Source organism: Vombatus ursinus, unplaced genomic scaffold (assembly GCF_900497805.2).
Source record: "Vombatus ursinus unplaced genomic scaffold, bare-nosed wombat genome assembly UNPS02014810.1, whole genome shotgun sequence".
Lineage (NCBI taxonomy): Eukaryota > Metazoa > Chordata > Mammalia > Diprotodontia > Vombatidae > Vombatus > Vombatus ursinus.
Genome location: NW_020954588.1, coordinates 14,336,757 through 14,351,921, shown reverse-complemented (window position 1 = coordinate 14,351,921; position 15,165 = coordinate 14,336,757). Strand labels below are relative to the sequence as shown.

Genomic DNA, 15,165 nt, shown 5'->3' with positions numbered 1-15,165 from the left:
TGGTAGAGGGGCAGATTTTGGCTCAATGTAAGGAAAAACTTCCTATCAATTTAAAGTAATTCAAGAGTAGAACATGCCGCCACAGAAGGGAGGTGGGTCTCCTCTCTAAAAATCTTGAAGCAAAACCTCTGAATGACCAATTGTGGGTATAGAAAGCATTCCTGAACAAGTAGGGGTTGTCCTAAATGGCCTCTGAACTCCTTTCCAACTTTTAGATTCTCTGTTATAATCATCATCACCATTATCTAGAATTTATATAATACCTTATGATTCACAAAGCATTTTATAAGTATTTCATTTCATTCTCATAACAACCCTGGGAAGCAAGTGCTATTATTATCCCCATTTTACAGATAAGGAAACTGAGTCTGAAGAAGGTAAAATGGCTTGTCCTTGATCACACAGGTAATAAGTGTGTGAAGCTGAATTAGTTTCTGAACTCAACCTAGAGTAAAATGATATTTAGTGGCTTCAAATTTCTGAAAGTTGAAGTTGGCCTTATAAGTACTCGTATTAATTTCAAGATGACAGTAACTTAGACTTTGTCCACTGCCTCAATGGCATTCTTAGGAAAAGTCAACATTCTAATGTATCATGCCCTCTGGACTACCTCCTCAACTTGCACTTACACTCACAGGGTTGAATCCACAGAGGGAGGCTACTACATTCGTAGGTTCTTGGGGTAATTCTCATGGATGAGCCCCCGCCAGCATATTTCCTACTAACAATCAGCCAATAGTCAAAATTAGCTCTTATCAAAAGCATTTACAAAGGCAACATAGCAAAGATGTTGTTATTGCTCGGTCATTTCAGTCATGTCTGACTCTTCATGACCCCATTTGGGGTTTTCTTGACAAAGATACTGGAGTTGTTTGCCATTTCCTTCTCCAGCTCATTTTGTAGATGAGGAATTGAGGCAAATAGGATTATATGCCTTGTCCAGGGTCACACAGCTAGCAACTCTCTGGGGCCAGATTTGAACTCACAAAGATGAGTCTTCCTAACTCCAAGCCTGGCACTCTGTTCAACACACCACCTAGCTGCCCCAGTAAAGACTTTAGCTACAAAATATTAGCAACATAAACTGAGAGTGTACTCTCCCCAAAATACAGAGTACGCTGGAGAAGTGGGAACAGAGTATAACGGTAATGAGGCAATATGCATTTGTGGAATAGGTAATTCACGACTACTTAACTATCAAGCCCTAGAAGTCCTTTCTCTCTTTATAGAAGCCTCATGCAGTTTGCCTTGGGTGTGGTGTCTCTGCTAAACAAATTGTTTGGTTCATTTCCCATGGTTGACTCCTAACAGCTTTTGGTCCTCTTTTCTACCACCAGGAGTCTCCTTCTCCTAAGCTGTTTCCTCTTTTGAGTGACTGCCATTCTGTACCCATATCTGTCTGGAGTGTGTTTCTTTGTTTTCTCTATTATGTCTCAAACTTTCTCAAATTGGAGAAATCCTCAAACTGCTTCAAGGGTTGTCTTTTTTAGGCAGGTCATTACTATGCTCAACACGCCAACGGTAGAGGTGGCAGGGGGGGTGGAAAAAGAGAGAGACAGAGACAGAACAAGAGAGAGAGAGAGAGAGAGAGAGAGAGAGAGAGAGAAAGAGAGAGAAATTCCCTCTTCTTTCCACCTCTCTGTAGGAGTTACACTTCACTACTACTGATTCCTGACTTGGAACTCCCTCAGATTGTTCAATGCTTAGCTATATAAAGGCCACATGCACAGGCTAATTTGTTGGATCAATCAATCACATTGTTCCTTTCCCTGGCTCAATCAGAGAGGTATTTGCAGCCATAAAAGTTAATGCTTCATTACCTCCTCATATATGGCTATATTCTGTGACTATGTCAACAGAGCTGGAAGGATGGAATCAAATTCTCTCTCCTTTACACTAAAAATGCATGAGTATTTAGTAAAGAATATTAAGCCTATCTTTAGTAAAGAGCATTAAATCTATAAATTATTTCAATATCAATGCAATTTCAACATCTCAACTAAATATGTCAATTATTTCTTGTTCTTAGGCTCAAAACTCAAGAGCTAAGCACATTAAAATATGAACAATTGATTTAATTCAACTAACATTTATTAAGTACCCACTTCATATAAAGCCACATGTAAGGGAATTGGGAGATACAAAGATAAATATGCCACAGATTTGCTTTTAGATGTGAGCTTACAGTGTGAAACTCAGCAAGCGATCTCAATTTAATAGAAGATATAATCACATATAATTATGAAATATGAGCAAGTATGATAATACAAATGAGAGGTTCAGCTGTCTTTCCCCTCCCCCTCCTATAATGTTAGTATAAAATGCACATTACTGAAATTACACATTTTGGTGGATTTTTCTTATAATTCTTATTGGTTAAGATAAGCATCTGTTATTCTTAATTCTTCTGAATTTAAAATTTCATAGGATAGGTGTTTGTTATATTATTCAGTATTTTTGTGCCTCTTTTATCAAATTAATTGTCTTTTCAAAATTATCTTCCTTTGCTTTCATTTCTTTACCTGTTTTTTTCTCTACCACTCAATTTGATTTTGAAAATCATTTTTTAGCTCTTTTAGGAATTCTTGTTGGGCTTGTGTCCAATTCAAATTTTTCTTGGATGCTTTGATTGTAGATGTTTCGAGTTCATTTTCTTCTTTTGAGTTTGTGTCTTGATTTTCCCTGTCACCATAGTAGCTTTTTACAGTCAAGTCCTTTTTATTGTTGTTTGCTCATTTTTCCACCTTATTTCTTGATTTAAAACTTTATGTTAATGTTGAAGAGGCGGCGGGGGGAGGAGAGGAGGGCTGGGAGGAAGGGTCTGTCCCAAGTTTCAGACTTTTTCTGCACTGTTGTATTCAGTTGGGGGAGGGAGGGGGTTGGAATTTTTAGTGCTTCCAAGGTGGTGTGATCGGGGGAGAGGTATTGGTCTGTACTCTGGTCCTTACCCAGGAAGGGCCCCAGTCTCTTGGTATTGCAGTCAATACTGCTCCTCAGGCCCCCTCCTCACTACAGGAAACAAGGGTCTCTGATCCCTTGGGGCTGAAAGTGTTACTGCCCTTCAGGGCTTCCTTCAACCAAAAGTAATTCTCTCTGCCCTTGAATTTGACCCAGAAGTGGGTATAGGCAATAGAGCTGCCAAATGGCATCTGGTCCCATTTCCAGTGCTAGCACAGGGGTACCCTATAATCTCTTTCTGACCAACTGCCAGATCCCCTTACCATCTCTGGCTTGAGAGCTCCCAAAGGTGCTGCTGCTTCTGTTGCCACCACCAGTCCCACCGCTGGTGTTTCACCCATAGAAGCTCTGGACTAGTCTCCTCTTCTGCGTCACAGATCTCTTTCTGACCTCCTACATTGTCTTGAGCTGGAAGAATATTTCACTCTGAATTTTGTTGGCTCTGCCATTCCAGAATTTGATTTGAGGTACTATTTTAAAGTTACTTGGAGGGAAATGTTGAGAGAGCTCAAGCTGAGTGCTTCCTTACTCTGCCATCTTGGCTCCACATCCAGAAGCCCAAATTGCATAGGATAAAAGTAACGTAGGCACTTATTCCACACTACTTTTGTGACCCTGACCTAATCACTCCACCTCTCTGAGGATCATTTTCCTCATCCATACAATGAGAGGATTGCTCTAGATGCTCTCTGATGTCCTTTCTAGTTGCCCTTCCCAGGTTCCTAAGATCCCTCATATTGTCAACCCAGAGGTATTTTAATGGGTTTTGATGATTTTTGATGATTTCCACCTGTGGGGGCAGCCTCTTCCTGACATCCCTCACCACCTCAGCCATGACTGTCTAGACCCCAGCTGGGTAACTCAGTTACCTATAGAGCTTGGATGAGATGAAAGTTACCAACTTGATTACATCTGATGAGACAGAGCACCACCAAGCCTTCCCTTCCCTCTTTTTTTCTATGACCTCCAAATCCCAGGCTCCATAATGTAATCTATTAATGTAACCTAAGGATCCTTGGGTCTTGCCAGTCACCCTGCTATGGCATGCTCAAGACATCCAAGCCTTTCTATCTACCATTTTCTCTCTCTTACTTAGAATGTGAGCTCCCTGAGAGGGGATGGGTCTGTTTCAATTTTTCTATTTATGTTCCTAGCGCTTAGCACAGCACCTGGCACATAATGAATGCTTAACAAATGGATTTTCATTTATTCATCATTAATTCATTCATTTTCAGATTACGAAAGTGCCCTGGAGTATAAAATCAGATAATGGTACAGCATTTAGAGCCCTTGGAGATAACCTAATACATCTCCCTCATTTTATAGATGAGGAGACTGAAAATCTTTTAAAACTCATACAGTAACATCTCTGCACACAGTAAATTAAAAATAAAAGTTGGCTAATTATCTAGGAAAAACAGACTTGGCATTTTTTAAAATCTGAGATAATTTGCAAACTAAGGCTAAATTTGCAGAAAGGAATTGGGACAGATTTGCATTTCTTAAATCTTCTTCTGATTCTGCAGTTTGAAATTGTCATTTTCCACTATCTTCACACAGTGAATCAGCACCTTATTTTATTCGAGGTCCCAACAGAATTGGAGGAACTTATGTGAAGTTGCAATACCGAGCATATACAGATGATTCATTCCTAACAAAGAAAGCAAGACTTCCTGAAGAAAGACATCTTGGAATTATGGGTAAAATTGGGGGATTTTGAGGGTTTGGGCGGGTGGTACAAACTTGTAATTTCATTGATATCAGGAATGTCTATTGAGGAAAATCCCTGTGTCAAAAAAAAAAATTGGTAACTTTTCAGCAACAACACTGAGTGGTCAAGGGACTTGCCCAGGGTCACACAGCCAGAATTTGTCAGAGGCAAGTCTTGAACTCATGTATTCCTAACTCCAAGACCAGCTCTCTATCCACCAGACCATACTGCTTCTCAAAATTGAAAAAAATTGAAGTGTGCATGACACACTTTCAGTTTAATCTGCCATATGAATACATACTCCATCACTTTCTTATGCCTACAGTCAACAAAATAGTAAGTCAAGCCTTGATTTGTAGTGATTGCTGATTTCCAAGTCATAAATGCTCAAATTGAAAACTTGACAAGCGGTCCTCAGGAGCTGGTTTGAACTGATTTCAGCACACTCTTGCATGCATACAAGATTTATGTCGATATAGATAAACATATATACACACACACATCAATATGGATATAGCTATACATACACACATATGTATAGATACATATACATGTAGGCGTGTATATATATACATATATGTATATAAATCCTACATAGTCACAATGACACAGCAAATTCACATATCAAGATCAGTAACAAGAAACTCTGTGTCATCCAATAATGCAAATTTATTAAAATTTCAAGAATTATATTAAGATGAATAAAGAAATAGCACGTTACAGCGCTAGATTTGCAGTCAAAAGACCTGGATCCCAGTCCTGCTTCTTCCATTTACTCGCTTTGTGACCTTGGGCTAGTCACTTCATTTCTCTGGGCCTCAGTTTCCTTTTCTGTAAATGGTGAGCATTGGATTAGATGAACTCTAAGGTCCCTTCGAGATTTGGATCTCCGGTTCTATGTGTGGTTCTGATATCCTCTGATGAAACTAACCGAATCTCCTGGGATCCCGAGGTTCTCTCATCCTCTCAAATCACCTGTTTTCCATCTCTTGCTCTGAGCATAGTAATCAAATCAACAATGCTATGACTTTGGGAAAGGGAACATTACATAAATCCACTCACCATTTCTGTAACTCCATGGCCCAAAACTCTCTTCCTTGACCATGACTACCCTTGTCTTTCCTTACTAAAATGTAAGCTCCTTGAAGGCAGGGGATTGTCTCTGTATATCTTATCCCTTAGCACTTATTTCAGTGCTTGGCACTTAGCAAATGCTCATTCATTCATTCATTCGTACCTGAGCACATTTCAGGATCAGAGTGCCATTATCCTTGTCTCCCCACATTGGAATGTCAGTGAGTTGGAATTATTTCATTCTCTGTACTTGCAGACCCAAGGTAGTTAGGTGGTGCAGTGGATAAAGCTCTAGGTCTGGAGTTGGGAAGACCTGAGTTCAATTCCTGTCTCAGACACTTAACAAGCTGTGTGACCCATGGAAAGTCACCTAATCCTGTTTGACTCAGTTTCCTCATCTGTATAATGAGCTAGAGAAAGAAATGGCAAGCCACTCCAGTATCTCTGCCAGGAAAACCCCAAATGGGGTCACAAAGAGTGAGACATGAGTGAAACAGCTAAACAGTAATTTGTATCTCTAGTGCCAGACATGTTGAAGATCTTAATAAGTGCTTGTTGATTAATTGTCTACAAAATCAGTCATCGTCAGGCAACATAACCTTTCTGTTCACATTTTAAAAGAATTGTATATTAAGAACTCACTTTCTGCTTGCCTCTAGGCCCTGTCATTAAAACAGAAGTGGGAGACACCATCTTGGTCACTATCCTCAACAGAGCTAGCTATCCCGTCAGCATTCAGCCTCACTGCGTGAGGTTCTCCAAGAGCAATGAAGGATCACGCTACATGACCCTCAGTGGAAGTGAGTAAGCTGTGGCATACATAGCAGCCACTTGACAAAGGTCTATTGAATTGAATTGAGCAGTTCAGTAGATCAGGCAGGGTAGGAAAATGGAAAGAGCACTGCCCAGGAGAGAGAGAGAGAGAAGAGCTTGGATTGATTCCTGGCTCTGCCACTTAATCTCTCTATGACCTTGGGTAAGTCACACTTTCTGGACCTCATTTCCCTTCATCTAAAATGTTAGATTCAATTCTTCAAAAATCCCTGGCTGCTCCTACTGACATAGCTCCTGGCCTCCTAAGTTATTTGTTTCTTCCTAGGTACACCTCCACCTTCTTCAAGTATACAACCCGGGGAAAATTTTACCTATGAATGGACTGTTCCAGAAACTGTGGGTCCGACTTCTGCCGATCCAGTTTGCTTGACCTGCCTATACTACTCTGCCTTGGACATGGTTAAAGAAGTCACCAGTGGGCTGACTGGGCCACTTCTAGTGTGTAGGAAAGGAAGTCTTCATGCAGATGGTAGACTGGTAAGGTAACAAGGACAGAAAAATGGAAAGGCCTGTATGTTCAGCCTATCTGACTTAGGGGTCTGACCAAAGGAGCTCTGTCAAGTGCCACAGAGCTCTTGGACTACTTGAAATGTGAGCATGTTCAAATTCCCATTTTACATAGTACATATAGTATTTCAAGGTGAAATTATTTTATTTAAAGTTTAAAATGTTAAAATGTAAAATATTTTAAAAGATTAGTATTTGAGAAAGAAGAGCAGTGTGGCAGAATGGATGGAGAGGTGGTCTGAGAATCAGGAAGAATTGGTTTTTCATACAAAATGTCAGTGTGACCCTGGTCTGTGTGTGTGTGTGTGTGTCTCTCTCTTTTCTTCCTGTCTGTCAGTCCCATTCTACCTCTTTGTCTGTCTGTCTGTCTGCCTGTCTATTGATCTATCTGGAGATTCAGGAGAGTAGCCAAGACAGAAGTGAGCAGATGGTCTGAGCACTTTTTAAAAATAATAGCTAACATATATATATATATATATATATATATATATATAATGCCTACTGTGTGCTAGGCATTGTGCTAAGCACTTTATAAATATTACAGAATTTACAAAGAGGATTTAAATATTACAAAATTATTGTAGAGATTGGAGAAATTGTTTTGAAGTATTGAAGAAATAATTTGTATTGTGCTAAGCATTTTACAAATATTACAAAGAGGATGTAAAGTGCTAAGCACTTTACAAATACTATCTCATTTTATCCTCACAATAACCCTGGGAGGTAGGTGTTATTATTCTCATTTTACAGTTGAGGAAACTGAGGCAAGCAAAGGCTAAGTGACTTGCCCAAGGTCACACACAACTAGTAAGTGTAAGAAGCAGAATTTGAATCCAGGTCTTTCTGACTCTAACCATGACTTTCATCATCAAAAACTTGTATTTTTGTCCCATTTGTGCATGGTGCCATGAGAGGTACTATGGAAAGCAAGTTGAGCAGATAGGGTACCATCACTCTGAAAAATCTGTGGGGGTTTTGTTGTTTTCTAGACATCTTGCATTTTGGATTAATGAAACTTTATATGATTTTTTTCTCATTATGTAATGCAAATAGCAATTTGGAGATTATCTTCTTTAGATATTATTAACCTCCACATCCTTCAGCCAACTCCCTAAAATTTATCTATTAAGTCATAGAAGAGTTGCTATTTGCATTATTGGAAGGTGTTCAGACCCCAGGAATTCCCTGCATGGATCATTTGCACTCCATTTGAACTCCCTTTCCATCAGTGTTCATAGGAAGTAGAAATAAATTCCCAATGAAGTCAACCAATTTAAATAGAAGTAGAGCCTCCATGAGGCTCATTCATGGTGATTAAATCTTGAAAAAGTCCCTCCAGGGAGCCAGCAGAATCTTTGCCTTTAGAAGTCAAGGATCACTTCCTTCAAGGAGATACCCTTCCAATCTTAATTCTATAATAAAACCTCTTTCAAATTTTAGCTCTGAGATCTTCTCTGTTCATTTTTTCATTCAATGCCTATAACAGTGAGAATATAGGCAGTCAAATTTATCATGGATCTTAAAGTCCTTTTTTCAAGATTATTCCATCCTTTGATTTGTTCACATGAAGACCCAATGGGTACATGGGAAAGATCCTCCTTGTCTCATGTTAACTTTTCTTATTTCATCCACAGAAAGGTGTAGACAGGGAATTCTACCTGCTACCTACAATATATGATGAGAACCTAAGCCTGTACTTGGATGAAAATATTAGAAAATTTGCAGGAAACCCCCGCCAAGTGAATAAGGATGATCCAGACTTCCAAGCATCTAACAAAATGTCCTGTAAGGGAGAATTTTATTTCATCAGATAATTGAATAAAGTAGTGAATGTCATTCTCTCTGCAGTCTACATTTCAAGGTTTTCAGGGATTGGGTTAGAGACACTTTAACAATCCAATTTAATCCAGTGACGTTTTATGGGCACCTACTATGGAATGAACCAGGCACTGGGGGTTAGGGATGGACCTGAGGTTTCAATGGTATGGAGAAATTCAAAGTGAGGACACTCTCTCCACTAAGCAAAGTCAGTATTTTCTCTGTATAGCGTTGCAGAGTTGTCTGAGGCATTGGAAGGCTGAACCACTTGCCTAGAGATGGCTTTCAGGATAGCACTCTGTCCCCTATACCATGCCATCTCTCTGGGGGTACCCAAACAAAGACAAAATGGTTCCCGTACAAAAGGAAGTAATGTTCTGCTTGGAGTATACAACATATAAACAGGAATGATAATTACAGGGAGATGAAGAAAACATCAACAACAAAGTGGGTTGGGAAAAGACTTGTCTTGGGAGACAGCACATAATCTGAGCCTTGAAGAAAACTGGGAATTCTAAGACGCAGAGATGAGAAGTGAATGCATGTTAGGCATTGGGGGACAGCAGAGGCAAAGGGATAGGTCAAAGAGGAGTTTCAAGTTTAGAGAAGTTTAAGAACGGTAATTGGGCTGGAATATACAGTAGGTGAAGAGGGTTCTCAGGCTCATGTAATACTGTGTGGCAATATGTAATAAACTTGGAAAGACAGGCTGCAGTTAGATTGTGTAGGACTTTAAATGCCAAACAGATATTTGAGATGTGTTATAGGAATAATAGAATGTCACTGAAGTTTCTCAAGCAAGGGAATGATGATTTCCCCCAATCCACCCCACTTTATTTTAATACAATTTTCCCAATAATAATATTGACTTGAGTCGTGTTGGGGACATTGAGGTACGTCTTTTTTCATCTTTTCAATTAGGATGAGGAAAGAAGATTGAAAATACAACTGACTAGATTTCTTGAAAAAATAATTGGCTCAAAAAATAAAAGAAAAAAAGAAATCACTCGTAAACAGAGTTTCTGAGCATAAGGATAAAAAAGGTGTGGGAATCATTTATTAGGGGAATTTATTAAGAGAATAGATGACCATGTCTGAGGTATGTATTCACCTGCATGTAGGAGGAAGACTGGACCAGATGTTTTGAGATTCCTTTCAATTGCCTATAGTTTGAGACTTTAGAAAGTTTTGGATATCCTGAAGTAGTGAAAGTTCAAGTCAGTTAGAGACTTGAATTCTGGGTTATTTACTACTAACTATGCTATTATTTGCAATAATTTAAAATTTATTTTAAAATTTAAAAATTTTCAATTTAAATTCAATTTAATTTGAATTCAATTCAGTTTAAAAATGTAAAATTTAAAATTTTCAAAAAGTTTAAAAAATATGGAAGCCAGAGAAAGGGAGTGGAGATTGGTGGTTAAAATACAAGAAAAAGTCAGAAGCCTTGGCTGATCTTTAATTTTTCTAGTGACTTGTGGGGCAAAATTTCATGGCAGATAATTCTGGTTTTGGATTTTCCCAACTCTGATCCCCGATAAATACTACTTTGTTTGCTTTATTAAAGATGAGCAAGGGCAGCTAGGTGGCACAGTGGATAGAGCACTGGCCCTGAAGTCAAGAGGACCAGAGTTCAAATCTGATCTCAGACCAGATACTTCACACTAGCTGTGTGACCCCGGGCAAGTCACTTAACCCCAATTGCCTTGCAAAAATAAATGGACCTTTTGGGGGCAGCTAAGTGGCATAGTAGATAGAGCACCGGCCCTGGATTCAGGAGGACCTGAGTTCAAATCTGGCCTGAGACACATAACACTTACTAGCTATGTGACCCTGGGCAAGTCACTTAACCCCATTGCCTAACCAAAAAAAAAAAAAAAAAAAAAAAGATGAGAAATTAGATTTCTGAGGAACTTGTTATAACTTTGCCTGCCCCCAAAGGGAGGGAAAAACTTAATTGATTAGGGCCTAATAGGTTATGTAAAAGTATCATGCCATTATAAGCCCTCAAGGGAAAGGGGTGATAAGAAGAAGAGTATGGTTTTTCATCATTTAAGATTTGCAAGTGAAAATACTTAGAAGTGATAATCTCTTGGCAAGATTACTTTGGCCTCTTCATGGAGATGAACCTGAGAGGTTCAAAAGGATATCAAAATGGGTTAACAGTACAGATCCAGTGATAAAGTATTTGTCACCTCAAGACCTGATACTACAAGAAAAAAAGTTCTAGCTCTGGAGTCAGAAAGCCTGGACCGAAAGCCCACATCTTTCACTTAATATCATCCTCATAGGTAAACGAGCGAATTAGACTAGAAAGTCCATAAGATCTCTTTAGGTTCTAAATCTATGAAGTAGAATCAAATTCACTCACTTGCAACACATATAAGAACCCCAAGATAATAGGATAAAATTTTCGGCCATGGTGACTGTCATAAGATTGCTACTGAGTTGTAGGGGGTATGTGATATGTGTTCGTGGAGAGATGACTCATCCCAAGGAAATCTTGGTCCTTTGATATTTTGAAGTATTCGTGAAAATAATAATCAACACCCTTTCCTTTCCCATAACTCTTCCAGCCATAAATGGATACATGTTCGGAAATCTACCAGGACTTGATATGTGCCTAGGTGACAAGATTTCATGGCATGTCCTCAGTGTGGGGACAGAGGAAGATATGCATGGGATATATTTTTCAGGAAACACTTATGTCTCTTTAGGAGGGAGGAAAGACACTGTAAATGTGATTCCACAAACTTCCTGGACTCTTTTTATGACAGCAGATTCCTCAGGTGAATATTTAATTTTTACTCTGTAATTCTTCTTGGGTAGTCAGTAGGAGGTACTCTGTACAGGGCCAAAAGTTCTTACAGCCAGAAGGTTATGGAGACAAAAGAAAGAAATTTTAGTTTGGATGGTGCAGGCTGTGCAGTAGAGCAAATAGGAAGCAAGGGAGGGGAGACATATTGGATGGATATCCAGGATGCACAATTATGTTCAGGAGGCTCCAGTGGTGCCAAAAAGAAGCAGAAGAAGAAAAAGAAAAAAGAGTAAGGTCATAGACTTCGAGTTGGAAGAAACTTTAGCAGCCCTCTTATCATCCAACTCCCTCGTTTTACCGAGAAGGAAAATATGACCCTGAAAGGTTCAGTGACTTGCTCAAAGTCTCACAGGTAGTGACTGAGAAGAGATGTTTTTACAGTGAACAACATCAAAAGGACACAGATAGTGTTACGGAAGATGATCCTGTTGTTCTGATAGTCTGCCTCTCTGGGGTAATTTGTGTAATATTTTGCATAGGCTGGCACAATTTTCTGGGGCTCCTATGATTCTTCTACTCCTTCTCCTTCTTGTGGTCTCCATGTCCATAAACTCAAAAGAGCACTGGATTTGGAATCTGAGGGTTTGGGTTCAAATCTTACCTCATTATCTAGATGACTTTATCCCTGTGCCTCAGTTTCTTCAAATGAATGAGTTGGACTTGATTTCCTCTGAAATCTTTTCCAGACCTAGATCTAGAATCTTATCCAATGAAGGCACTGCTTTCAGCAGTGTCAATGACTACTGATCCACACCCTGCCCATTCCGCTCTGTTTTCATCCGTGTCCTCCCATGAGTCCATATTTTTTGAAATTAAACAATTTTGAAACATTCGAAATGATCATTTCTTTACTTTCTTCTGTGTCCCTTCTGGTTTTGCCTCATTCCCCAGCTATTGTTTTCCTCTGCTTTCCAACCCTTATTCCCCATATATGCTCCTTCATCTTCCTATCACACCTTGGCAAGACACAGTCCAACAATAAATTGGGGTCAGTAAAGATCTCCTGCATGCCCCAAACCACAAAGTTGTTGTTTGTGCCCACTTATGAAATCTTACCTTTCTAATACACCGCCAAGTAACTAGAGCTTCAATTCTCCTTCCTCCTGGTATCATTATCCTTATCATTACACCTTTGTAAAACACTTTCCTACTTGTAAACACATAGCACCGCTTATTCCCTGACCTCTTAAGAGTAGAACTGAGGTCTGAGGTCCAGGTTAATTTCAACTAGGGAATGGGCAATAGCAGGTCATTGTGGGTAGATATGCACAAATTAGTCATTTGTCTAAATTCTGTAAAAGAAAAAAAATAGCAAGTGATGTGTAATAATTTTCATGTGTGGTCCCAAAGTAAAGAGGAGAAAATGCACCCCCTTCCCTTCTTTTCAGATATGGGGGGGAGGTTATGGCTGTGGAACAGTACATATATTATCACACTTGGTTTATGTATTAGCTTTGCCAAATTGCTTCCTTCTTTCTTTTTTATTATTTCTCACAAGGGATGGTTCTCTAGTGAGTGGAGATAGAGGAAAGAAGAGGAATATATGCAGAAATAAAGCTGATATAACAAAAGATAACAATAATAGCTTTATTCATTTGAACAGCAAACATATATATAAAGCTGGGTTCACACATGGTGCCAAATAGTTCTACTGATTGTTTATTTTTTCCCTTATGATGGTCATTTGGTATCATACAGATAAAGCCCCAAATCACATAAAATTGTGGGAGTCTAGAAAAAGGAAGAAACCTTTATCTAGGAAGGCAGTGTAGCATAGTGGAAAAAACCAGGGAATTATTGTACATGAGTTCAAATGCTCCCATGGTATCTGTGTGACTTTGAGCAAGTCATTGAACTTTTTAGGGCCTCACTTTCCTCTGCTGTAAAATGAAGAAGTTGGATGACAAGGGAACAGCTAAATCTCTTCCAACTCAAAATCCATGATTTTGTTCTTTTTTTTTTTTGCACCACTAGAGCCTCCTAAAAATAATTGTGCATCTCTGATATCCATATCTTCCTTCCTTTGCTTCCTTTTAAATGTACTGACTACACTGTCTAAATTAAAATTCGTTTTTTTTGTCTCCATAAACTTCTAGCTGTAAAAATCCCTGCTCCTGGCTAGACTTCCTCCACTCTTTCTTAACCTAGCTCTGCCCCTTTTCTCTATTCTCTTTCCTAAAGTCTATTCTATGTAAATTTCCTTTCTAACCCTCTCTTTTAACTTCTCTACATCTTTTCACTTTCTATCAAAATTAAAACTTTCGTTGAATTAAGAGAACACAAGGTCTCTTAAAGGACAGACTGAAAAGTGGTGTAGATACATAATGTATATAAACCCCTTAGCCTAAGTGAGGGAAAAAAAAATAAAAGAAAAGGACAAAGATCTCTTGTCTTTCAGTGGGATTTACTGTTGTGTGGCATAGAGCCTTAGGAAGGATTTGGTTAGTTGGTTTGTTTAATGTAAAGGACTTGTTGTCTTATTATATATATATATATATATATATATATATATATATATATATATATATTTATATATTCAATTCAATGAGTACCCAGTAAGTGCCTACTATGAATAAGGCACAGGACCAGGTGCTAGAGATATGAAGGAAAAACCAAAAAACTCTGCCTTCAAGGAGTCTGCATTTTATTGGCACTTATATTCTATTTATGCCTTTTGAATGCGTTCAGATAGGAAAGGGGAGTCTGATAAATTCACCAATCACAAAACCTTCAAAATGATGTCTCTCTTCTTTACCTTCCTAGGGGAATTTGATGTCGCTTGTCTCGCAACAGACCACTATACAGGTGGCATGAAAAATAAATACCGAGTGAAACAATGCAACAAGCCTTTTAAGGACAACACACATTATAAGAACAAGGTTTACTACATTGCAGCTGTGGAAGTTGAATGGGATTATGCTCCCAGTAAGAAGTGGGAAAAGGAACTGCATTACTTACAAGGAAAAAAGTACGAGGTGGGGGAGGGTGACAAAGTCAATCTCTAACTATAAGCAAATGCTCTCCATCCTATACTTCTTCCTCTCAGTTACCTGTATATATGAATTCCTACTGAATCCAACAAACATTTGTAAAACACTGTGCTAGGCACGGGGGAGTACAAAGACAAAACTAAAACCAGAAGTTTACCTTCTATAGGAAGCTACATTCAATTTCACTCAGTTTGAGCTGCCTCTGATTTAAAATCTCCACAAGTTTGGTTATGTAAATATCTCTCCTTCCCTCTCTGTCTTTTCTTTTCTCTCTCTCTCTCTGTCTCTCTCTGTTTCTCTCTCTCTCTGTCTCTCCCCTCTCCTCCCTCCTCTCTCCTCTCTCTCTCTCTCCCTCTCTCTCTCTCTCTCTCTGTATTCATGTTTCTCTCTCTCTGTCTCTCCTCTCTCCTCCCTCCTCTCTCCTCTCTCTCTCTCTCTCTCTCTCTCTCTCTCTC

At 39.0% G+C, this 15,165-nt stretch overlaps 1 protein-coding gene across 3 annotated transcripts in view; it reads left to right on the top strand.

The window, feature by feature from the left end:
• The window catches only part of LOC114053116 (ceruloplasmin-like), a 48,894-nt gene that overhangs the window by 14,026 nt on the left and 19,703 nt on the right, over positions 1-15,165 (top strand). For all 3 annotated transcript variants that reach the window (XR_003570344.1, XM_027876019.1, XM_027876018.1), the window contains exons 7-12: positions 4,519-4,658; positions 6,403-6,543; positions 6,843-7,054; positions 8,719-8,869; positions 11,479-11,691; positions 14,484-14,688. Coding sequence is in view for 2 of the 3 variants with exons in the window: in XM_027876019.1 (XP_027731820.1) it covers positions 4,519-4,658; positions 6,403-6,543; positions 6,843-7,054; positions 8,719-8,869; positions 11,479-11,691; positions 14,484-14,688 (1,062 nt within the window). In the remaining variant the exon portion in view is untranslated. The remainder of the gene's footprint in view (positions 1-4,518; positions 4,659-6,402; positions 6,544-6,842; positions 7,055-8,718; positions 8,870-11,478; positions 11,692-14,483; positions 14,689-15,165) is intronic.